Here is a 27514-nt window from a genome sequence, read left to right on the forward strand (position 1 = left end):
CGACAGCTGTAATAAAAAAAAAATAGTAAAAGTATTCAAGAAGGTTTCCACATGTAATACGCTTTTCAAATGCAAGCCTCACAGCAAGTCTCATAGCAGACATGCCTCTTCAAACAAGTCAGTTCAAGTCAGAGGGCTAAGATCAGGTAGAAAAATGTCTTTTATGTCTAAAGTATGACATTTTATAAAATCATTCTAACAATATAAGTACACCTCAGGAAACATTATAAAATAAAAGAAATATTTTTCCATATCAAGGGACCTTTAATATATCCACAGGGGATGTGGCTTGCTAAAATAGCATCACAATTGTTTGTATTCTAAACTGGCATTATACAAGGCTTTGAAATTCATCAGTCTTTCTTTCACAGTGTCTTCCAAATTTTCTGTCTATTATAATTATAATTATTTTATTTTTTTACCCGAGGCAATGATAGATGTTCCATTAAACTTAAAGGCTTGAACAATAACAACAGACCGAAAGTGCAATAAAGCCCAATTATCTTTTTTAAAGCCTTTCCTTTTCGGTCAAAAAAACAACAACTTCCGCCGGGTTCCACGTGACTCCGGTCATTCTCAGATATTTGTGTTATTTTCAGGGTTCACTATAAAGAAGATTCTGTGAAAAACACTCTCATAAATGTGTCACAAACGCGCTCCGCTAAAATGTCACTAAACCCCTTCAATTAGACTGAGGAGAGCATCTCGTTCAGTTTTTGATCAACAAAAAGGTTAATGAAGTCATTGGGATTGAGAACGTAGTTAAGAGCTGCTCTCTGCTGAGCAGGTACATGCACAAACATCCTCACTGGATCTGAGCATTAAGCAGGTTTTAAATGTTATGCACTCTACCCCACCATAAAATGCAATGCTATTTATGTGTGATATGTCAGCAACACTGCCTGAACAACAGTTTTAACATTTTACCTTTGGAATAATGGTGCGGAATAATAGCCAACCCTTTTTTGTACTAGTCGCCAATATGGCCGCCCATCTGTTCGTCTTTTAAATGGGTTGTTATTAATTACCTGATGTTACAAAATCAGCTCTCTACCAAATTTTTTCTTTTTTCCAAGTAATTTTTTCAAAGACTTAATTAATCAATTTCTTTGATAGATTTTTAAAATTAATTTGTTTAAAATTGTTTAACTTTCCCCACTGACATTGTGACTATACCTGTAGGACAAAAAAAGTACTCTAAAAAATTTACTTGGAAAAAAAGAAAACAAAGATTAAATAATAAATAACGACCCATTTAAAGACGAACAGATGGGCGGCCATTTTGGCGACTAGTACAAAAAAGGGTTGACTGTGGTTTTGCAAAACTAAATACAGAATCTAAAATGCATAAGTTTTGTTGGGATTTTTACTAGGGGAGAGTAACAAGGTGCATCAGTGGTCATTACTGAAAACTATCTTTGACACTTAAAGGTGGGGTAAGTGTTATTTCAAAACCGTTTTACAAAATGGACTCGGGCCGGGTCCAATAACAAACTTGTATCAGCCAATTTTTGAAAACACACGAGTCACACGTAAGGACATTAGCCAATAACTTTTATATGCTGGCTTTTGCTTGAATATGCTTGTGTGTCATGCTTGTTTGTCCATTTGCGATCGCATTGTCACTCACTTCAGCGATGATAAAGACCCGTTTATTTCCACACCGTATGGAGCATCTAAATCTCCTCAATGTCTGTTTCAAGCATCAGCTTGTGTCCTACAAGTAAGATACTATACTCCTAATATATGATTATTTCCTCTTTTCATGATCTATACAACCCTTATCTGGTCATAATTGTAATATGTCATTAACTGGACTATCGAGCTTGTGTTCTATTGAGTTTTTCATGAGAACAGTTTGTGTTTTTGTGATGGATAGTCATTGCCTGGGTTACGTATGCGTGGGGCGGAGCTATCAAGTAGGACCGAGACCCTTTTTGGGGGTAGGTGTGTGTTTATTTTGGTGATTTTTAATAAAAACAACGGTTACCAGAAAGCACTTGCCCCAACTTTAACAGGGCATCATTTGTTGCAATGCTCTGCATGCTCAGTCATGCAACTGAATGGAAAAAAGCCTTGTTATCAGCATTTAGACAGGTTTGGCAAACACATATCCAATCGACCCTCTCCTCATTGTGTTCAAGAGGCTTAGCACTCGATCAATGTGCTTCCATGACAGATAGCGTACTCTAACCAGTCAAGGACCACAGATCCACACCATATTGTCCTGTATGATGGTTCAAGTCAAGGTTTCCTTTTCCCTCTTCCCCTGTTTGTTTCATTCTGTATTTCACATGGACACACAGCAACCTTTTTTTTATACCGAATGACTCAACATGTAACATTCAACATTATACGTTAGTGCTAAAATGAACAAATTAAATATTTTGAAAGTTCAAATGTTTAACTTGTGATTAAAAAGATTTATTGATTCATACATTTTTTACATTTCTGAAGCAAGTTTGTAATAGTTCTATATGTTTCAATAGTCAAAAGATTATGAAATATCTGGCTTTGTCCAACTTTGGAAGATCATGTTTGACTCGTCCTTGTGACAGCTCTTCATTAATATGAACCGTCATTCTTGTAATGAGTGCTGATAACGAACTGTGTCTTCAACAGTGTGTCCATTGGAATCAGTTACGTCCTGGCAGGAAGTGAGGCCTACGCTGCACTTTTTCACACCAGGTGAGCTACCTTATGGTGCAATCTTTACTGCAACAGTTAAACAAATAAATGTTAAGAGCAGGTTTACAAGAACCGTTTTTGTTCAGTCAGATGAAATAAATGCACATGCTTTTCTTTGATTTATACTTTCATTAAACTATAAACTATATTTCTTTCTTTTTACGTTATCTCAAAGAAAAACACCCAGTCAATCATATTGTTTATTCTCTAGATCTTCCATTTCAAACCCAGATTTTCTACTCTCTGCTTGTCAGTCAAATCGTGGCCCCAGTTTAAGTAATGTTTATGAAATGCAGTTACAGTAGGGCTGGAAATTCTCTCATTAGATTGTGCCTGTGGGGTGTTTGATCTTCTAATGCTTCTCTGCGAAAACAACAAGCTACATTTTTCTTCTCTGTGGTGCATTGTGAGAGGATTAAACTAAAAAACTTTTGATATCTGGAAATTTGTTTAATAAAACCCGTTTCATGTTTATAGTGGCACCCAAACGACCAGGTGCCTGTGTAAGCAGCATGGCTCTGTCTAGCTGCAAGTAGATTTTGTATGTGTGTGTTGGAACTTGTCTCGGTTACCCTTGCAAACCTCGTTCCCTGAAGGAGGGAACGGAGATGTTTCATTGATATTGATGTATTGGGGTCTCACTTGGGCATCAGGTAGTAAGAAAACGGGCCAATAAACATTAGGGAGTGAGATTTGCATGGCAAGCCACTCTCCGGACACACAGGTATATATGTTTCCCAGGCAACTCACTCATTCAGGTTTGCGCTGTGGAGTCAAGATGGGATCCTGGCATTCAGCAGGTGGTACAGAGTTGTGGCAGGAGGGATGTAATGTCTCCGTTCCCTCCTTCAGGGATTGAGGGTTACAAGAGTAACGAAAATAGTCCTGAATGGACAGGAGCAGTCCCTCGAAAAACAAACTGTGGGAACGGTCCGTGTAGCACACTTCAGGTCGATTGATGCAAACCAATCTTGTGTGACAAATGCACATGAGGATGCGTTTCTACATTAGCATTGTAAATGGGATCTTGTGAAGGGCCGGTTTAAAGGGGGGATGAATTGAGAAATCAACTTTCCCTTGAGCTTTTGATATATAAAAGGTCATGATAATATAAGATTATCCTGTAAGTTTCAGAGCTGAAAACTTCCTTGTTAGTCAAAGAAAAGCTTTTATAGACACCAGGCTCAGCAAACGATCTTGTGCTTCATTCTTACGTCATAGCGCTATGAAACACCGCCTCTACAGCACGTCTAATCCAGTAGCCCCGCCCACCGACTCATGGAGGTGATCGGCTCATGCTAGCTAACCAACAACAATAAACATGCAGAGAAAGATAGCAAGATATTGTGCTATTCCTGGTTGTGGAAGAACACAGTCGCTGCATAAGCTTCCTTCGGATTCTAATAATAGGAATGCGTGGTTGGACTTTATTTTTAAGACATGTTCACTTCATTTCACATCGGGATCGTTTGTAAACAAATCTCCGGTCGATGCTGGATTTGGATCCGACAGGAATGGTGCAACACACTTATGTGAGTAAAACATGTTTTTATATGTAATAGTATTGCATTGTTATTGATTGTATTGCTTATGGGTACGTGTCTAACAGAAACATACCTTTCGCACACTGGCCTCAGACACGTATGGGCCAAGGCTCGCAAAGCCCTGCATGTCGATGAATCTCGTAATATTCCGTTCTTTATCTGTGCTGTTGTCTCTCTTGACTTGGTATTTGAAGGACGGCGCGTGCACGTGTGTGTGTGTGTGTGTGTGTGTGTGTGTGTGTGTGTGTGTGTGTGTGTGTGTGTGTGTGTGTGTGTGTGTGTGTGTGTGTGTGTGTGTGTGTGTGTGTGTGTGTGTGTGTGTGTGTGTGTGTGTGTGTGTGTGTGCGCGTGCGGTTTGCTCGTATATTGACCGATCGTGCAGGCTATGTAATATAAAAATAATAGTCCAATCAATCGCGGGTGGATGAGAAATAATTCCTTTTGATTGTTTGATAAAGACGTTTACGAGCCCTGTGATTGAGAAAATCATTCCGGTTGGCGCTTTCACAACAATCTCTCCTCTCCCTCATTGGAATCGACATGGGAGCTTAAGTTCATTAAATATGCAAATCTTATCCAATCCTAGCCGTGGGCGTTTATTTCCAAGTCTCCAGTGTGACACGCCCACCAAAACCCAGCATTCAGGAGAGAGCCTCAAAATCAGTGTAGAAAATAGTCTATTACATATTAGTTATGATGTTTTTTAATGTAAAAACCAAACAAACATCATTAGTTGACCTCAGACAACAGTATAAAAAAATGAAAAAAGCCAGTTCATGACATCTTTAATATGCGTAGATCCAACATTGGCCTAAACCATTGGGTAGTTTGAAGTTTGGTAAAATGCAGCCCGGAGGCAGGCTGTCCAGTAACACTGTAACCCTTGGCTGCCCCACCATCGAGAGTAGCAGCTTCAGTCAGTAAAATGTGCCTTCCACTTCTGTGCAGCACACTCCTGCGTAGAGAAACCAGTCATCATACCGTGAGCGTTCAGGGCAGGGTGGAGGGTTTGACTCAAGCCAAACGCTTGCGGAAGCTCAGGAATCCATAGCCGCCATCTCCGGGACTGACTCAACGTGCGTCACTCTCCCAGAAGGAGACAGCACTGCTGAGTCTTTATCCCCGAAGGACTCAAGCCCACCCTCTGATTCAGCGATTGACATCCGGTCCTCCATGGGAGCTCCAAATGAGACACTGATTCCTAATGTGATGGTCACACGGACTTATCAGAAACAGCCACTATCTGTGTGAGGAGTGGGAGGCCTGTGGGGACTAGTCCAGGCTGGAGAGCTCCTACTATACTCCACAGTTCACCCTGTGTATTCTGTGTAACAGAACGGCGAATAACGGAGGGCACTCCACCTTTTTTACGGTACCGAGTCTCCATCTTAACATCATGATGGTCATATTCCCACAATGAGAACATGAGTAATCAATAAACGCAGCCTTAGCGTGTTAACAACCCAGACACGTGAGGCAGTGATCAGAGGGAACCAGGAAAGCACCTCATCCAGAAACACGCAGGTGAAATGCCCTAATGTCTATTTATTAATCATATGTGGATGGTGTGTGTTAATCATTAAACATGAAAATTAAGGCACCCATCATTAAATTGAAGGGAGGTTTGGAAGATGGATCAGGGTTTTTGGGATAATGAACAAGGTTATTGAAGCGCTGCTTTAGCACACTAAAACTCTGGCCTTAATAGTTAATGAGGAGAGTTTGAGAGTTTTAGTACATAGCAGTTCTATTCTTTTGACTGATTTTATTGACTGTTTTATGTTTTTTGACCATATTTATTTGCACATTTTTGCACATCCAGCTTTTTGCACTACAAAATCACACTCGTTCTTATACCAAGGTGTGATTCTCCTTGTGACTGCTCAGGTCCCTTTAACAAAGTGGCTAGGGGTGACATCGCTGCACTTTTTTGTGCAAACTTGCTCTTTTGACTAAAACACTGTGCCTTATAATATTTTTTTGTGTTCTGTTTTTGGGTAGCATTTTATAATGCCTTTGATTAATAAATCATTATATACATTATATACTGCATAACAGATGATTAGTATTATGTATTCACAATTATTAACATTAAACAGCAAATAAATCAAAACTGGTTATTTTTACTGAATAAAATGTCGACCCAGGACGAGCTATATCACTGTAAAGCATTAGGGGTGTTGATTTACTCCATCTATCGTTGTTCTGAATCCGATCCAGATGTAGTCTTTGACAAAAACATGTTTTGTTTTGTGTTTTTTTTATTATAAAACTTGCCCATATTTAAGTATTGATAAAAAAATAAATAAAGAATGCACAAAGTTAGAATAAAATAGATTTTTTTTTTTTTTTTTGTTTGTTTAAAAGCAGAGGGTTTTGATATGTTGCATGTTCTGATGCAACAAAATATTCTGCGGGGAATTACATTTTTGTTAAATTTATCAAAAACTCTGGCAACTTAAAAAAAAAAAAAAAAAAGTTAACTAAGGATCTGTTGAGCATTATATAATGTTTGTTAATGATTTATTAACTCTTTCCCCACCAGCGTTTTAAAATAAAGTTCACCACTAGGGTTTTTGATCGTTTTCACATAAATCAAATAGCCCATACAATATGTTGTGTTATTAATATATGAGCATGTATATTGATATATCAAAAGAAAGAGCGGACCCACTTGTTTAAAAAAAAATCTAGCTTCTTGCACTTTTTTATCAACACTCAAATGTGGGTAAGTTACATTAAAAAAAGCGAAATTTTGATCAAAAGCTGAGAAAATCATGTTTTTGTGAAAGAATACATCCAGATCAGATTCATGTTTTGTTTAATATGCTGTTTAATGTTGATGATCACTTTATTTATATGCATCTGCTTACATTTGATTGCTTTTTTTTTTTGCGTTTTCTTCTCATGTGTTTTGATCAGTAGATTCTGTATTCTTTCAGATGATCGCGTATAACAGTGAAAACACAGAAACCTGGAAAATTCTGTGTTTGGCGAGGAAGTGTTTTTTTTTAAACATATAACGGGAAATTGCATGTTTGGTGGGGAAAGAGTTAATGAATGTTAATATAAAGAGGGCGCTTTGAAAAAGGACGAGGGGCTGACGAAGAGCAGAAGAGTGGAGGAGATGATGGCAGGAGAAACCAGGGTGGCGATGGCAGAGGGAGGGGCTAGGGAGGAGACGAAGGTAGGAGCAGGTGTGAAGGAGGACCAAGACATAACCAGAGGGAAGGCGGAGCCAAAGTGGTGATCAGACAATGCAAAGCTAAAGTCTGTGGAAGAGGCAGCGAATGGAGCTGTGAGAATGATAGCCCAAGGTGGACCCGAGGGAGGTAGGAGCCAAGGCGGAGTCGACTGGTCAACAGGGCTGAGTAAAAGTGACGGGTTGAGTGTCCTGAGGCAGAAACGAGATCCTTGTACTAGGGCGGAGCCGGAGACTGGAACACCTGAGGCGGATCTGTGTTTCAGGCTGGAGTCAACTGAGGAGGAGCCAAGGGGGACTGAAGGGAGACAGCAGAGGCTGGGCCAAAGGACTGGCTATCTTTAATAGAGCAAAAGGGTGAGGGAAGCTGGGTAGGATCATTGGAGATGTAGGAGATTTGGAGTTGGGCGGGACTAGTAGAGATGGAGATTTGGAGCTGGGCTGGACCAGTGGGGATGGGAGATTACAGGGAATAGCTTCTTCCAAATCCTCATAACATTTCCCTGAGGCCAGATTCAGCTCAGATTATATTTAGTAAATAATTGTGATGAGGGGACAAGATGGGGGGGGGGGGGGGCTATAACTGGATTTATTTTGTATTATTTTTATTTATTTTACAGAAAGTTGTACAGAAAGAGATTTCTAAAGTCAAAGAGTGTATGAAGCCCATGTCCTTTTGTTGTTGTTGCATTAATACAGATGACCTATACACTGAGAAATGAAAAGGTCTGAGAAACCTCATGTGTACATTAGTATTCAGTTTGAGAACAGGAAGTAAACATGACAAATTAAATAAGCAGCGATGGGATCCCCTCCAAACATAGCATACGGTGTCATAATTCAATTAAAAGATGGTCATAATTACAACCTGTTCATATTTATCTGTTTTTCTTTTCAGTAAGTTTTGTTTCTGATGCCTCTTATATTTTTGTTTTGATGTCTTTTGTGAATATATAAGTTGAAAAAAATTAATAAGGTGTGGAAAGAGAAATCAAATTTCAGAACTTCCTACACCTACCAAAAACACCATTTATTGAATCTAAGATAGAAAAACAGATAATTATTTAATCAATGGATTATTTATGAAGGTCAGATAATAGTCTTAAAAGATTATGATTTAATTTGCATGGGAAAATGAATTGCAATGTAAGTGGACCACAGGAAAAATAATAAAATCATGAATAAAATGTATGATAAGAAACCGTTAATAAAATAATAAGAATAACATGAATATCAATCGTTAAAAACTATGCTGTAAACAAGTATTTATGGGATACAGACCATCTATCCTAGTTATACATCTTCAGAAATTATCCTTGGATCTAAGCCAGTGTTGCTGTATTCTTTGCCCTTGAGCTTTCTGAACCTCTAAACCTGACAGTTTTTCATTTTAATTAAAACATACCACACTTTAAAAAAACACCCACTTGAGAAAAATTCAGTAGGAAAAAGGTTTATCATTCAGTGCTTTATGTGAGGAAGTAAATCCGTTTATCTTGTATATTTCTAAACCTAGTTCCCCACTCATAAATTATGAATCACCATGTCTAAAGTTAAATTACATATTGGTGCTTTGAGAGAGATGAGACCGGATATAAATGTTGCCTTAACAGTCATCATGCTTTAGGTGAACCTTTGAAAGGACTCGTGGGACCATAGTTTAAGCAACAAAGTAGAGAAAAAGATTAGTACATTAGATGGTTCATGAAAGGATTTATTTATATATATATAATATACATGTGTATATGTATGTACATATGCAGTAAAAGTCACATATATTATATTGCACTTCTGCATAAACAATCTTACACATCATGCTTGGTCAAATTATACATAATGTCTGGACAAAGCCATTAATAAAGCCTCTGATATCTTGCGGTCCAACTCGTCTGATGCCAGTCTGATACATTCTTCATCTTCGCTCATCTTCGTGGATTAAGGATATTATTCAGTCTTATTATGCCGCTTTCATCGTCGCTCAGATCGTCTTCAGAATCAGTTTGCACTTGTTCATTAGCATCTGGCTTGTTGAAGAATTACTTCAAAACATTTTCGGTGTAACTACCACGGTTCAACTACCTTCAGCTCGTCTGCGATAATCTTTGCGCCGTCCATCTTCATTACATTTTTATATCATCTAGAGCCTGCCCTGCATAAATAAGTAGCCATGCTTCCCTTGGAGGGCGGGGCAATAACAAAAGCCAGTATGGAAATACACGCAGACAAAAACAGGCGATTTCAACCTCAAAAGGTACGCTTTTAAATATACCAATACTTATTATTGTTATCTCAAACACTGAGAGGCTTCTTCGTGATCACAACTAACAGATTCTGAAAAAAAAGCGACAAAAAAACAAAACAAAACAAAAAAACGCTTCATCATTTTGCTCGAAAGTAGTGCTGCCGACTTGTGTCATTGGTTTTCGTGACGGGTCACATATTTTGTGCATTTTGATTGTTTCAGATATGTCTTGTAAGCAGTGAGATTGCATGAATTACATATCTTTGACGTGGCATATTTTAATGTGCAAACAAATTGTAGATGATCAATGAATAAATGGCTTATATTTCCTCCTTTCTTTTTTTTTTTTTCAAATGGCTTCCAGAGACTGGAAAAAAGTCATATGGACAAATTTAATAATGCTTTTTTGATGTTTGAGTTTGAAAGCCATTGGTCACCAGTCTTGTTTTTTAAGCAGCAGGAACATTTTTCAGAACATCATCTATAGTTATGAGTTTTGAATAATGTAAAACAACATAAAATTGCATTATAATAAAATATTTATATGTCAGATAGCAGATAGACATTTTTCTTTAGGGAGATGGAGCAGCTTTATTTTAGAGCATCAAAAGGAGTCTCATTGTGCAGAGAATCATAGTTCTTTTTTGTTTTGGCTCATGATGTCGGGATGGTGGGATGGGTGTCTCCAGCCTGCAGGGAGTGGGATGTCATAGACAAATGTGTGCTGTCAGTACTCCCATCTGGGGCAGGATACTGTCATTCTGTATTTTTCATTTTTGCTTTCTTTCTGCATCTTCCTGGTTTGTCTGTCTTTTTCTTCCCTCAGCAGCTTTAAGACTCATGCCATGATAAGAAGCCATTCCCACAATCCTTCAGGCGCACATCAGTGTCAAATCCACCCAAGTAAACGTACTAATGAAGTTCTCAACTTCAGAGAATGCAGAGATGAAGTGTATCGATTATTCATTTGATCCTCTTTTTGTGGTATTAAGAAAGGTCCACCTCAAAGGTGACAGACTGATGAAAATGGACTCTGTCAGCCAGAAAAAAAGTTAAAAGTCTAGAATCTTAAATATCAGAGGGCAGTATCAATATGTCAGAAGCATTAGAAATGTATGTGCAGTTGGATACAATTTATTGATAGTTTTTCCTGATATGAATTCCTCTTTCGTGCTAGCATGAGTCTATGACTGGTCAATAGTATACAGTAAATAGAAGTTCTGACTGATTGGTATTGTGGTAGAAATTCCCCTATACCAACCTGACTTAAGTTTACCTGTCCAGTTGACACCCAAGTGTCTACACTTGACACTTACCCCTTTAGTGGCATTTTTCGATGTGCAGGATTCTCCGTTGATTTCAGTTGTCTGCCCAGTGCATCTGATCAAAATACATTTAGTTCTTTGCAACTGTAAAAGAGTAGACATGATTATATAAATATTTATAGACGGCTTTTATATTTACTTTGTGATTTTCACTCCTACCCTATACCTACCCACATCTCAACAATATAAACACCTAACATCAACAGGCACATAAAAGTACAGTCCGTTGCAAAAACTGACCAAAACAGTATAAAAGTATTAACTCATGTTGCATTTCTTGTCTTCTGAAGTCATTTAAAAAACAGAGTTGATCTTAATGTTTTAATCGCTGAAATAATGATCCCGCCTCTCTGTGAACGCACACACTTACCGCTTTTGGGGATTTTCCTCACACAAATCAATTGTTTGGCCTTGGAACACTTGGAATATTTGTACTTTTTAAATAAATTGTGCCTGCAGTGGTATCTGCCTGTTGTATCCAGTGTTTTATATCATACAATACACACATGGGTAGGTTTAGGAATGGGGTTGGGTTACTTACACTCCAACATGTCATAATGGCAAAATCATAACCCAATATATAATTTCATTATGGCTATAACATCCTCATGCCCAATGCATCTGTGTACCCTGCAGTCATATCTGCCTATTGTATCCTGTGTTTTATATCATATAATACACTCATGGGTAGGTTTAGGGATGGGGTTGGGTTATATGTTCAAATCTGTCTAAATAGCATACATCTTATAATGGTAAAATCCTAACCCAATATATAATTTCATCACGACGATAACATTCCATTGCCCAAGCTCTGTATGATGGCAAAGGTTTCTCGTTGAAATCAATGGAACCCTGCAGTTTGGAAAATTATGCTAAAGTTACATTATTTTTCTACAATATGATTGGTTCTTCATATGTGTAGTGAGTTTATATATTTATATATTTGTTTAGTTTTATTTCCCCTTTTATTATATTCGGACATGATTCAGACACACTGACTTTAACTAATGTGTTGGGAACATTTAGGTTTCAAAAGCATATACAGTGAGGAAAATAAGTATTTGAACACCCTGCTATTTTGCAAGTCCCCTCTTGGAAATCATGGAGGGGTCTGAAATTGTCATCGTAGGTGCATGTCCACTGTGAGAGACATAATCAGAAAAAAATCCAGAAATCACAATATATATATATGATTTTGAATCATATATATATCTTTGAATAAAGTCATATTTTTTGCTATTTTTGGACCAAAATGTATTGTCGATGCTTCAAAAGAGTCTAACTGACCAAATGATGTCAGACATGGACTACTTTGATGATGTTTTCATTATCTTCTGGACGTGGACATCAAGTGGGCATACACTTACAATCAAAGGACAGAAAGGCCTCTGACTAAATCTAAAATATCTTTTTAAATCTAAAATGTCTTGCGGTTGTGGAACGACATTGGGGTGAGTCATAAATGAAAGAAATTTCATTTTTGGGTGAACTAACCCTTTAAGTTTGCCAATGAGCATTTGGATGATCCAGAGGAGTCATGGGAGAAAGTCATGTGGTCAGATGAGACCAAAATATAACTTTTTGGTCATAATTCCACTAAACGTGTTTGGAGGAAGAAGAATGATGAGTTCAATCCCAAGAACACCATTCCTACTGTGAAGCATGGGGGTGGTAGCATCATGCTTTGGGGGTGTTTTTTCTGCACATGGGAACATGTATTTGCTCTGAGCATTAACTCAAACTCAGTGTTTCTCAGCGACAGGCCAGAAACCTGACTGATCTAGAGAAGATCTGTGTGGAGGAGTGGGCCAAAATCCCTCCTGCTGTGTGTGCAAACCTGGTGAAAAACTACAGGAAACGTTTGACCTCTGTAATTGCAAACAAAGCTTACTGTACCAAATATGAACATTGATTTTCACAGGTGTTCAAATATTTATTTGCAGCTGTATCATACAAATAAATAGTAAAAAAATCATACATTGTGAGTTCTGGATTTTTCCTTTTTTAGACATCAACCAACGATGACAATTTCAGACCCCTCCATGATTTCTAAGTGGGAGAACTTGCAAAATAGCAGGGTGTTCAAATACTGATTTCCCTCACTGTAAATATTAATGCTGCAAAAAAAGATGAATTACAAAATCCTTCACAGTATCACATTGTATTCTGTTCTGAGCGTTTTTGTTTTCGTCAGGTCATAGATGTACTACATTGGCAAAAGTATTGGGACACCCCTCCAAATCATTGAATTCAGGTGTTCCAATCACTTCCATGGCCACAGGTGTATAAAATAGAGCAGACTGCTTCTACAAACATTTGTGAAAGAATGGGTCACTCTCAGCAGCTGTAGTACCAAACCGTGATAAGTCTATTTGTGACATTTCCTGATAAGTCTACTGTTAGTGGTATTATAACAAAGTGGAAGCAATTGGAAACAACAGAAACTCAGCCATGAAGGCCACGTAAAATCACAGAGCGGGGTCAGTGCATGCTGAGGCGGCACAGTGAGCAGAAGTCTGCAACTTTCTGCAGAGTCAATTGTTACAGACCTCCAGACTTCATGTAGCCTTCAGATTATTTTAAGAACAGTGTGTAGATAGCTTCATTGAATGGATTTCCATGGCCGAGCAGCTGCATCCAAGCCTTACCAAGTTCAATGCAGTGTCAGATGCAGTGGTGTAAAGCACACCGCCACTGGACTCTAGAAATGTGTTCTCTGGAATGACGACTCAAGCTTCTGTTCTGTTGCCAGGAGAACTGTACTTGCCTGACTGCATTGTGCCAAGTTTAAAGTTTTGGTGGATAGGGATTATTTATTTAACCTTTATTTAACCAAAGAGTACCATTGATATTAAGAACCTCTTTTTCAAGGGAGTCCTGGCACCAGTGCGTTAAGCAAGATCCATAAAGATATGGATGAGCGAGTTTGGTGCTGACCTCAAACCAATTGAACATCTTTGGGATAAATTAGAGCAGAGACTAGGAGCCAGGCCTCGCCTAACATCAGTGCCTGACCTCCAAATGCGCTTCTAAAAGAATGGTCAAAAATGATTAAACCTTGTGGAAAGCCTTCCCAGAAGAGTTGAAGCTGTTATAGCTGCAAAGTGTGGGCCAACTCCATATTAAACCCTACGGATTAAGAATTGGATATCATCAAATTTTGCATGTAAAGGCAGGCGTCCCAAAACTTTTGGCAATATAATGCATCTCAGAAATTAGATACTGTAACTGCATATGAATGCCTGCTAATTTAGTGAACTTGCAACATTTGTGAGTGCTTGTATCAGTATCTAATAAACTGCACTAACATTTGGTGCAATTTATTATTAGTCAATTTACCCGATATTTTATCAGAAAAATTGCATCTAATTGTGAATATGGATTTTTTTTTGTATATTCTTAATCACCATTTTACTCTGTTTAAATTAGTTTTTCTTCAAAATCTTCAAAAATCATTTACTTTTTAACATTATGGAAGCATATACAATTAAGAATAAGAATTGATGGTGATCAGCAGAGAAAGCACAGAGATTTTTGTCTACTGCAGAATTTCTGTGTAGTTGCGCGTATTGCCACAAAAGTAATTTATTTTGCAACACCCCAGTAAATGCTTAACCTGAAAATTATCCACTCAAGGCGGCCTGCACCACATCGATAGCTGAATGCTTCATTAAGAACACATCACAGGCAGATGCCTGTGACCAAGGAGAGAGAGAGAGAGAGAGAGAGAGAGAGAGAGAGAGAGAGAGAGAGAGAGAGAGAGAGAGAGAGAGAGAGAGAATGTAAAGTAATCCTGCAAGGACAAATCAATAGGTTATTTCAGCCCTCGTAGAGTATTCGCAGTTCTCTTAATCCATTATAAAACCCATATTTATCTGTGGGATATGGTGGTCCTGCTGAATTGAGTTCATAAATAAGTTTGCTTTGCTTTATAACAACAGAATTTGACCTCTGTCCACAAACAGATACTGCTACAAGAAAACTGGTGCAAAACTTAAGGGGGGGGGGGGGATGCTGTTTCATGCATACTGAGCTTTTTACACTGTTAAAGACTTGGATTCCCATCCTAAACATAGAAAAAGTTTCAAAAACTAATGTTGGACGTTTGATGGAGTATTTCTGTGTCAAAAATACTCCTTCCGGTTTTTCACAAGTTTCGGAGAGTTTTTTTCGAGTATGGCTCGGCTTGACGTGAACAGAACGAAAGGTCCTTGTATGGGCCGTACGGGCTCTTCTCCCGGTAGGGTGCGCGCGTGCGTGACTAGAGCGAGAGAGGAAATGCACACCCATAAACACTCTTTCAAGGTGCAGATCCAGTCGTCGTTATAGTCCGCGCCGCGCTCCACTTTATTCCTATGGGTGACATCAAGTGACTTCAACGCTTCAGCACAGCATTCCGGGAAGGCAGCGCTGCATTTGAACCGAATTGAACGCAGAAATGACGGGAAGCTTCACAACATCGCTTCAGTCGCGTCGCAAAGTGGATTTCCACGGCCACTGCTGTCACAGGACTTCACCCAATCATACCAAAGAAGTGTGTTTTTGACGGAGCGGTCCCAGCGATAAAGGTTCGGTCCTGCTTTGGAAGCAGCCGGTGAGTAAAACTGCTTCAGATGTCTATGCTGTCGGCTATCGTCACGTGAGTAAACATCAGTAAACGACACAATCACGTGCTTCGTCATTCAAATGCGCTAACGTATAACGTTACACTAGTCTGACGTGCAAAACCGTTTTCGCTTTGCTAAGGTTTAGTCGCATACAATAGTCCATAAACCGAATCATGTCCTCATAAACTGCGAGTAAACACACACAAATGTTGACAGGCCACTAAATACAGTACATACCACAGAGACGGACGTCCTGCTGTTGCTGTTTCTCCTGTTCAATTTATTTAAGCCTCCGAATTAGATTCTGGATCATATCTATTAGCTGAGATGGATAGCCATGGGTTTCTCTACGCTTGAGGACGTCACCGCTTTGTGCGCTCGTCATTCTTTAGCTCCGCCCACTCGATACGCCTCCAGATGCTCGGTTTTTTCCAGAAAGACTCGGTACAGCCTATATTTCTTTTATAAATATAATAAAACTAAAGACTTTTCGGAGATATGAAGGATGCAATACTACTCTATAGGTACTCAAGATTGACATGAGATTGACTGAAGCTGAGTGTTTCACCCCCCCTTTAAAAAACGTAATAAAGAAGCTGAGGCCCTTTGAACCATAAGTATCCTTCCCCTATAGCAAAGAATGTGTTTATCCTTATAAAAATGTATTATATTATAGATGCTAGTAAGATATTATGCAACTAGAAATGTCCCAAAACCCTGTCTATCTGTCTGTCTGTCTGTCTGTCTGTCTGTGCCTGTCTTTCTGTCTGTCGTAATATGGTAAAATCATGCATATGTTTCTTAACATTGCTGGTCTTCTGAGCATATTTTTGCAATAGAAACATTTGTGACGTTCACTGTATTATGCAGCACTGGATCAGAAAGCGCTCTTATCAGATAGAGACAGACACTTCAAAACAATTACCTGCCCCCTGTTGTTTTCTTTAGAGAGGAGAATTGTGCCCCTCTCCATTCAGAATGTGATTTACAGAGACTAAGTCCATGTTTTGCATGGAAATTGTAAAGAATACTTGTCTTACAACTGTATTGTGCTGTTGTCATTTCCTCTCACTGCAGTCTGTAATTTTTGAGAGGCGGTGTTTCGTATTATTTGGAGTTACTGAAGCTGTAATTTAAAACAATGGGGGACGAGATGACTGTTTGCCTGATTTTGCTTCTACAGTCATGTCTACGTGATCCCTGCATTTACATGGACGCTCTCATTGGGTATTCTCCTGGCCCAGATCATCATTCAGCCCATCACGTCACTGCTGACGCTCCTGAACAAATTCTGCTGGTTATTACCGTAAGTTTAAAATCCAATCCAATAAACTGATTTTGTTTTAGCCTTTTATTTAGCTTGCTTGTGATACACATATAAAACTACTTTTGATATTAAATTGTATGTTGTTCTGCTCGCTTTTATTACAGTGTTATTCTTTTGTGCGATTAATGAAATCTGGAAATTATTTATATACATTTTTATTAATTGGTCATTTTTGATGTATCAAATTTCAGATTCTTTTAGATTTTTTTTATCATTGTTACTTGACCAATGTGTTTTTGTTTTGTTTTTTGTTTTTACTGATTTATAGATGTCACAGTTTATTTATATATGTTTTCATTGGTTTATCAATTTCTCAATTTTTGAGTGTCACGTTTGAGCCACCATAAAAATAGAGTGAAAATCAACTTATGTGAAATGATATTCACATGCTGTGTCTATGTTACTGTTCAAAAGTTTGGAATTAACAAGATTTTTCTAATGTTTTTGAATGAAGTCTCATTAATGTGATGCCAAAGCTGAGTTTTCATCTTCGTGTCAGATATTTTGTATAAATTTTGAACATTTATATTTTTACACAAAAAACAAGTGTTTAGATTTTTCTGTTATTTATATTGTTAATTATGCCCGCATAATGAGAATGCCTTAATCTGTGAAGGAGCCACGAAGGACAAAAATTAATAAACTGAAAAATATGTGACACTGTAGACATAATGAATAATAATTATGAAATGATAATGGTTTCTGATGAGCTGTTTCTGTGTGTCTATGTGTGTGCGACATTGCATGTTCTTTCGCTCAAATAAGGCCAGAGGAGAACCTCACCTTTAATATATTGACTCTGAGCTGTGAGTGACACCTCACACTTTCATTCAAATGTAGAACTGCAATAAACGGGTGCATTGAAGTGTCTTGGAAGGCAGGAAGAGAGGAAGAGAGGCATTATTACAACACAAAAAATACTATTATTATTACTATACATATTATTTTAATACTGATATGGTTTTACCTTGAGAATTCTCCACCAGGGATGTGTTGTCCTTAAAGACGAGGAGCTCTGTGCTTTATTCAGTTAGTTGGTGACCTGTTTACACCAACCTCACGGGACAGCAGAAAACGATCCCAGCGTTCTTTTGAGCTAAAGAGAAGAACTATCCCTTTTCCCTTGATAATGAGCACATTTGACCCAGCGACGAAGTAAAAAGTTAGAACAAACATGTAACACTTCAAATAGTTTTTTTTTCTCGCGTAGCCAGATTGGAAGTCTGGTCAACATTACAGCTCATTCTGGCCAAGAACTGCCTACTTGGACAGGAGGATAGTCTGACCAACATATTATGTGTCCAACCACAATTCATTTTTATTTTTACATGGCATTTTAGGGGCATGTTTGTCTAAAATATAGGATACCACAAAGGTATATGTGGATACCTTTGTGGAAAAAAGTACTTCAGAGTGCAGCGTCAATCTGCAACCTGCGGTTAAGAAAAACACAAAGGAAATTGCAAAACGTGTGTACCTACACTCACCTAAAGGATTATTAGGAACACCATATTAATACTGTGTTTGACCCCCTTTCGCCTTCAGAACTGCCTTAATTCTCCGTGGCATTGATTCAACAAGGTGCTGAAAGCTCTATTGGGTTGAGATCTGGTGACTGTGGTTGCCATTTTAGTACAGTGAACTAATCGTCATGTTCAAGAAACCAATTTAACATGATTCGAGCTTTGTGACGGTGCATTATCCTGCTGGAAGTAGCCATCAGAGGTTGGGTACATGGTGGTCATAAATGGATGAACATGGTCAGAAACAATACTCAGGGAGACCATGGCATTTAAACGATGCCCTATTGGCACTAAGGGGCCTAAAGTGTGCCAAGAAAACATCCCACACCATTACACCACCAGCAGCCTGCACAGTGGGAACAAGGCATGATGGATCCATGTTCTCATTCTGTTTACACCAAATTCTGACTCTACCATCTGAATGAACTCAACAGAAATCAGGACTCATGAGACCAGGCAACTTTTTTCCAGTCTTCAACTGTCCAATTTTGGTGAGCTTGTGCAAATTGTAGCCTCTTTTTCCTATTTGTAGTGGAGATGAGTGGTACCCGGTGGGGTCTTCTGCTGTTGTAGCCCATCCGCCTCAAGGTTGTGCGTGTTGTGGCTTCACAAATCCTTTGCTGCATACCTTGGTTGTAATGAGTGGCTATTTCTGTCAAAGTTGCTCTTCTATCAGTTTGAATCAATTGGCCGATTCTCTTCTGACCTCTAGCATCAACAAAGCATTTTCGCCCACAGGACTGTCGCATACTGGATGTTTTTCCCTTTTCACACCATTCTTTGTAAACCCTAGAAATGGTTGTGAGTGAAAATCCCAGTTACTGAACAGATTGTGAAATACTCAGATCGGCTTGTCTGGCACCAACAACCATGCCACGCTTGCTTATTGCGTAAATCACCTTTCTTTCCCATTCTGACATTCAGTTTGGAGCTCAGGAGATTGTCTTGACCAGGACCACACCCCTAAGTGGCTCTTCTATCAGCTTGAATCAGTTGGTCCATTCGCTTCTGACCTCTAGTATCAACAAGGCATTTTCTCCCACAGGAGTGCCGCATGCTGGATGTTTTTCCCTTTTCACACCTTCTTTGTAAACCCTAGAAATGGTTGTGTGTGAAAATCCCAGTAACTGAGCAGATTGTGAAATACTCAGACAGGCCCGTCTGGCACCAACAACCATGCCACACTCAAAATTGCTTAAATCACCTTTCTTTCCCATTTTGACATTCAGTTTGGAGTTCAGGAGATTGTCTTGACCAGGACCACACCCCTAAATGCATTGAAGCAACTGGCATGTGATTGGTTATTAGATAACTGCATTAATGAGAAATTGAACAGGTGTTCCCTGCACGATATTGGAAAAAAATTACATTGCGATATTTTTTCCCCCAACGATATATATTGCGATATTGAGAGCCATCAATACAGGCTAAAGTCAATAATTACCATTCCATGACATAAATAATTTCAGCGATAAGCAAGCTTCATTACAAGTGACAAAAGGAAATGTTGGAAAGTATGTGCAAACATGAAACTAAACCTCCAGTAGGTGGCACAAGGTAACCGTCTTAATGAGTGAGTCGCTGAATCGTTCACACTTGTTGCTATGAGTGAGATTTGTTACGGGTCTGCTGTGAACGATTTTCACTGCTGAAATAGAACAAAAATGCTAAATATTGCATCTAAATTGTAAGTGACTAAGTAAATGTTAATTAGTTGTTTATGGAACTGTCATATGAAATCAGCGTCACATCATGATGGTATTCAGGAAAACGCTCAAGTGTTGTAATTTCTCCTCGAGAGGCTGCACGAGCGTCAACGGCGCGACCTTATTATCGTCAGTTCATTATATATTATCCACTATTGATTGCCACTTACACTAAATTAATGCACAAACATTCTTTCATTTTGGTGATTCTATAGTTATTTTGTGTTTTAATCAGGCTGTCCGTCATGCAAGTAAAATTCTCACTTGTCCCTTCAAAAAATCCACTTGTCCCGGACAAGCGTTAATGTCGAGCGCTGCTTTGTATTCGTCGTAAAGATCATCTTTGTGGTGCCGTTTTAAGTGATCAGACAAATTGGTGTTGTTTTCTTGTTTTGTGGCCACAAGACACTCAATGCAAAGTACCTCAAAGTACCTTAATACACCATGGGCTACTACCCTTCACATCGCATGTTCCGGCGTTGTGACTATCGCACACGCGCCCATCGCGATGTCGATCGATATGATTGATTGATCGATTCTGCCTTCCACTATGGCTGCTGTGGAGTGTAGGTGCTCAACTCTCATCCTTCAAAAGAGAGTCAAGCATAGGTGGAGCTTTTCACAACGACCACATCACAAAATATGCATTCAACCGCCCCCAAGAGCCGAATGCACTCCGTTCATATGCTAGGTTTTTATCACTCTATCGAGAATCAAGTGAGAACCTTCTGGTACCACGAATGCATCACTGAGTTTCCTCAACTCCCTCGAGAGTCGAACGTGTTAATGCAGATGCTGACTTCTATCACTCAGATGAGAATCGGGGAAGAACAAAGCTTCTAACCAGTCTCTTTCATTTAGTCTCACAGTTGCAACATAATGAGCGCATCCAGCTTCCACAGATGCGTTTTACCAGTAGCATTTTGACTTACACGAACACATACAAACAAGCATCTCCTGAAGACAAAAAGAGTTGATGGCGTATATTAATTTGCCTGTGTGTGACATTATGGACTGCCGCCTGCCAATTATTTATTGTTGTGTTAACACAAGCTTCAGACACATAAGCTACGTTTACATATACACTTTTTGTCATTCCAATCATTCCAATTGGTGAATCCGAACGCAGTGTTTACATGAACGCCAAGTAAAGTGATTGGGTCGATGTGTGCGTTTATATGTCACAAGCTTTTAACCAGAATTGTTTTTTGACATGCGCGCACTGCACAAATATAGTTTCCTACTATTTGTGCATACCATTCTCCTACATTTCTTCTTCTTTGTTTTAGCAGACTTAATATTTATTAGCCTAACGTTGTCATAGTCCATTCTAATCAGAATTAAATTCCCAAAATTCCCAATCTCCATTGGGCTGTGATTATGGGCCGTGTTTCAACCGAACCAGGAATGACCTCAATTGGATAGACCTACAGCCAATCAGAGCAACGGAGAGACGCATAACGTTAGTTGTCAAATGTCTACAGAACTCAACTGCACTGTGTTGCCAGGTCTGCGGTTTTCCCGAGCGTTGTTTTCCATGTCCGCTGGTTGAAGTGAAGCGACCTCAATTGTGTGATATATAGACCCAGGAATGCAAATTTTAGCAGGCGACCTTGCCAAAATAACACACATTTGTTTTGGTCTAGTAGTTGGCGGATTGTGTTGTAAAAACTTGGCAACCCTTTCTCCATGCACGATTGCTGGAATATACAATCTTTGCCGGTGTTGTAAAAAAAATAATAATAATTAAGGATACACAGAGTACTTACCCAACATGATCATCATTTCTGAGAGAAATAGTGAAGGTGGATGCATATACGAACAAGTTCTCCGTTTAGGATTTGAACACATTCAATCCAAGCGCCTTTGATGACGTGCATGATTACATTACTGTTTATTATCTGTCCATCATCGTCTCAAGCACTTCCTGGCAATTTGATTGGTCCGAACAGTTTCTGTTCAGGCGTAATTACTTCTCTAAAAATCAAATCCAGACCGAATTGCCCGAGCTTCAATATTGTGGGCGGGACTGAGTTCGACTTGCATCCTGGCTAAATATTTATCTATTTCAGGTCCTGATTAGAAGACAATGAGCACATGAAGCTTTGTGTCATGCTGCTTATATTTATCATTCAGTAAAAAACACCCCTTCCCGCACCCAAAACAAAGCATCTGTGGATGAGAGTCTGAAACAAGGACTGGTCAGACGTTGTTCTAGGAGAATTTTAGACAAACACAAGTCATTTATGATTTGATTTATTGAACAAGTGCTGTAGGTTTTTCTGAGCGTTTTTATTAGCTGATAATTGCTCTTCTTCTATTATTCCTTTTTATGTCATTGCACATGTCCTTTCCAGTTGCGGTTTTCAGTCTGATTAAGTGGTTACCTTCCAATCCAATCGAAATTTCATTCGAATCTTGCTCAGTCTGATTGATTAAGGTGTTTACATGAAGTCTTTTCAGTCCGATTGAGCTTCCAATCTGATTACAATCGGATTATTTAGGGTCCAAATGAACACAGCTATTGATGGCGTTCCCCAGCTGAGTTCCACTTTGAAAGTGAACTATATCAGCACAATGATATATCGGCATCATGTTATTGTTGTTACATTTTTTTATTGAATTGGGCAATAATGGACAATTTATAGGCCAGGCACTGACATGCAAAAGCACTTCCTTTACGAGTAAGGCCCTAAAACATACAACAAAATGTATTAATGTTAGTTTAAAAATGCACAACTCTCACACACATATGCTCTCTTGAATCGATGCCCATCTGATGGTGTATATTTATAATATATATGCCTGCAAAAGCATTTGTTGGATAATACTTTTTTTTGAAAACATAGTCATTTTCATGTATCCAAACAGATTGTTACTGCTGATTTTCAGATAAATAGCCTGTGGGCATCTCGTATGGATCAAATTCACCTCAACTCCTTTTTCTCTTTAAGTTATGCTGCCAGGCTGGCACTCCACTGCTTTGTATATTCACAGCAAGCCATTCATCAAGTGCCATGACTGCCCCCAGGCTCTGGTCAGTAAGCTAGCTGACAGTAATTCTCAACCCCGTCTCATCAGTGGTCAAATTCCAGCCCATCAATCATACTCTCTGATGTATTATCCCTGTTCGAAATGTCCATGCTTATGTATAATTTGGGTGGTTATCATTTATGAGTTAGGGTTTTATGGTGCGTGGACGGCCCCTCCTGCATCACGGTGTGAATCATGCCACCTAGACGCCGCAGAAGAGCCCCCGATGAGATATCATCTGTGACTGGCTCTTCCTTTTAACAGCAGGCGACATATTTTCATGACACTCCCAATGCTACAGTGATCCATGAAATGCCCTCCACCAAATCGCCAGTTAAAGTGGGTGTAATTTAGCGCTTTACTATAAGTAGCAGATAATTGCACTTCTTCTGCTCAAATGAGGCCAGGAACGATCAAGTCTCCTGTGTAGAGGGGTTGATTGTGTGCTAATTGTGGGGTGTGGCTAAATCATTTTTTGGCCAGTGATGTTTGATGGCAGAAAATAGGCCTACACGTTTAAATGCTCCATAGTGTTGATATGACAGAATTAGTTGTGGCTTCATTGTGTGATCATTTTGGGTGAACTGTTAGCACTCCCATTCATATCAATGGTGATTGCCTGCCTAGTGATTGCCTGCCTATCTTTGATTCATTGACACTGTTTTTTCTTCTTCTTACTTTTCTGGATTTATTCATTTATTCAAGAATATGCAATTTCTACATGCAGTGACTCTAATTTAACTTTCTAAAGTTCAGTTTGAAAGAAAGAATAATCACTCCAGTTGAATTTCTTGTCAATATTAGGTAACAATTTATTTAGTCCATTTTAGAAATTCTGCTTATTAGAAGTAAATGTGCAACTACATGTCAACTAGCAGTCATTAGAGTAGATTGTTTGCAATTTATTTTGATGGTTCCCCAACAGACATTCTACTGATGTCATACATGTCAACTTATTCTACTTCCCACTGCCTGTGTCCCATGCTCTGAACATTTTGTGTGTAGTTCTGATCAGTTCACAGGTCTGTTCAATTCAACCGTAAGTGACCTGCGAAGTGGATTTCACAGGGTATTCCACCATCATTTCGAAAAGTGCCTACATGTTCAGTACAAAGGGCATTGCTTACAGCATTGGGAACAAGTGAACACTGATAAATCACTTCACGAGAAATATACTGGGGAATTTACATATCATTGTGTATCCCTCCAGCACTTGAAGAAGTTAGAATAAATTAAAAGGTGTTAAAAAGTTGAGACTTTAGGATTTGTATTCAGTTTTATTAGCCCCATGTTTGGTTTGTGTGTTAGCAGATATAAAGTGCATGGAATGTGTTGGTTAGTTGTGCAAATCTCAGAATTACAGTTAAAAAAAAGATTATTAAAATGAAATAAATTAAATGTATTGTCAGATTAAACAACACAGCAGACATTTATCACACAGTTTAGAACTTGTGAATATACAATTTATATTAAATGAATACTAGAAACGTTCGGCTAGAATTAATATACATTATACTTATATATATATATATATATATATATATATATTATATAATTATATTCACCCCCCCTTTAACGGTTAATACTCGGTTAAAGGGGGGGTGAAACACTCAGTTTCAGTCAATCTCATGTCAATCTTGAGTACCTATAGAGTAGTATTGTATCCTTCATATCTCCGAAAAGTCTTTAGTTTTATCATATTTATAAAAGAAATATAGGCTGTACTGAGTCTTTCCGGAAAAAAACGAGCGCCTGGAGGCGCATCGTGTGGGCGGAGCTAAAGAATGACGATCACAAACAAAGCGGTGACGTCCTCAACCGTGGACAAACCATAGGGGAGAAACCCATGGCTATCTCAGCTAATACAGATGATGATCCAGAATCAAATCTGAGGCAGAAATAAATTGAACAGGAGAAACGGCAACTTCAGGACGTCCGTCTCTGTGGTATGTAACGTTACTGTATTTAGTGGCCTGTCAACATTTCTGTGTCTTTACAAGCAGTTTATGAGGACATGATTCAGTTTATGGACTATTGTATGCGACTAGACCTTAGAAGTAGCAAGCAAAACGGTTTTGCACGTCAGAGTCAGACTAGTGTAACGTTATACATAGAACAACAATGGAGTAACCGTTAGCGCATTTGAATGACGAAGCGCGCGATCGTGTCGTTTACTGATGTTAACTCACGCGACGAGCCAATAGCAGAGACATTTGAAGCAGATTTACTCACCGGCTGCTTCCAAAGCAGGACCGAACCTTTATCGCTGGGACCGCTCCGTCAAAAACACACTTCTTTGGTATGATTTGTTGAAGTCCTGTGACAGCAGTGACCGTGGAAATCCACTTTGCGACGCGACTGAAGCGATGCTTTGAAGCTTCCCGTAATTTCTGCGTTCAAATCGGTTCAAATGTAGCGCTGCCTTCACGGAATGCTGTGCTGAAGTGTTGAAGTCGCTCGACGTCACCCATAGGAATAAAGTGGAGCGCGGCGCGAGAGCAGTGTTTACGGCGTGCATATCCTCTCTCTCGCGCTAGTGGCGCGCGTGCGCACCCTACCGGGAGAGCCCGTACGGGCGACTCATACTCCGGAGCGACTTATAGCCTGAAGAATGCGGTAAGCACTGCATTGCAATACCTGCATTTTGCCCCGTCACTCTCATTTTTAAAGTGCTCCCACGCTTTCTTTGCCCGCTTCATTGCCCGCTTAGAAAGCTGGTCATGACTTCTTCTTGTGGATATTACAAATGTCTGGGAGCGCTGTAGCGGTCTCTAGAGGTGCAAAAATATATTACAACTACATTCAAAGCACATCATTGACGCCACTTAACCGAGCAAAATGTTTCACTCGGTTACGCAATTTTTAACGGTTAATCGGTTAATCGGTTAACCATGGACACCCCTAGTGGGGACAGTTGCTTGATTGCATTGAGATCTGGGGAGTTTGGAGGCCAAGACAACACCTCAAACTCGTTGTGCTCCTCAAACCATTCCTGAACGATTTTTGCTTTGTGGCGGGGGGCATTATCCTGCTTAATTAGGAATACTAGTGAATTCCGTTTCCATTATAGGGTTTACATGGTCTGCAACAATGCTTAGCTAGGTGGTACATGTCAAAGTAACATCCACATGGATGGCAGGAGCCATGGACCCAGCAGAACACTGCCCAAAGCATTACACTGCCTCCGCTAGCTTGCCTTCTTCCCATAGTGCATCATGATGCCATTTGTTCCCCAGGTAAGTGATGCACACGCATCCAGTCATCCATGTGATGTAAAAGAAAACATGATTCATCAGACCAGGCCACTTTCTTCTATGGCTCCGTGGTCCAGTTCTGATGCTCACGTGCCCACTGTTAGCACTTTGGCGGTGAACCGGGGTCATCATGGTCAAACTCACTCAAATCCTTATTTTTGCCCTTTTTTCCTGCTTCTTTGAGGACAAAATGTTCACTTGCCGCCTTATCCCACCCACAAACATGATGGAGATTTTTCAAGTCCGTTTTAATACTATATATAAAATATGCTGTGAAAAAGTATTCGCCCCAGTCCTTTTTTTTTCTTTTTCTTTTTTAATGATTCAGATTATTAAACTTTTTTTATATCACAAAAGGTTACCCAAGTAAATACAAAATGCAGTTTTTAAATAATTTTTTCATTCATTAAGAAAAAAATCTGCCCAAACTTGCCTAGCAAATTCCTTATGTGAAAAACGAATTGCCCCCTAAACCTAATAACTGGTTGTGCCACCCTTGGCAGCAACAACTGCAATCAAGTGTTTGTGATAACTGGCAATGACACTTTCACATCGCTGTTGAGGCTCTTTGGCCCACTCTTTACATAATTGTTTAATTCAGCCACATTGTTGGGTTTTTGAGTATGAACAGCCTGTTTAAGGTCATGCCACAGCATCTCAATCCAATTTAAGTCTGGATATTGACTAGGCCACTCCAAAACTTGAAAAAAAAAATTGTTTGTTTTTTTGTTTTACCATTTAGAGGTGGACTTGTTTGTGTGTTTTGTATCACTGTTCTGTTGCATAGCCCAAGTGTGCTTCAGTTTGAAGTCACAAACTGATGGCTGGAAATTCTCCTTCAGGATTTTCTGGTACAGCGCAGATGTGAGATGAGCCTTTGCGTTCTTTTTGGTCAGCAGTGGCTTTCGCCTTGGAACTCTCTTAGAGTCATTTTGGTTGGCCGGCCTCCTGGGAAAGTTCACTGTCCCAAGTTTTCTCCAAATGTGGATACTGGCTCTGGCCGTGGTTCGCTGGAGTTCCAGGGCCTTAGAAATGGCTTTTTAACTCTTTCAAAACTGATACA

The 27514-nt window shown here is 39.2% G+C and overlaps 1 protein-coding gene across 1 annotated transcript in view; it reads left to right on the forward strand.

Annotated features, from left to right (window-relative positions):
* The window catches only part of si:ch211-51h4.2 (uncharacterized), a 145286-nt gene that overhangs the window by 12047 nt on the left and 105725 nt on the right, over positions 1 to 27514 (forward strand). The window contains exons 2-3 of the mRNA XM_067432120.1: positions 2623 to 2688; positions 16792 to 16914. Of these exons, the coding sequence (XP_067288221.1) occupies positions 16819 to 16914 (96 nt within the window). The 5' untranslated portion in view covers positions 2623 to 2688; positions 16792 to 16818. The remainder of the gene's footprint in view (positions 1 to 2622; positions 2689 to 16791; positions 16915 to 27514) is intronic.

The sequence above is a fragment of the Pseudorasbora parva genome, chromosome 22 (genome assembly GCF_024679245.1).
Source record: "Pseudorasbora parva isolate DD20220531a chromosome 22, ASM2467924v1, whole genome shotgun sequence".
Taxonomy (NCBI): Eukaryota; Metazoa; Chordata; class Actinopteri; order Cypriniformes; family Gobionidae; genus Pseudorasbora; species Pseudorasbora parva.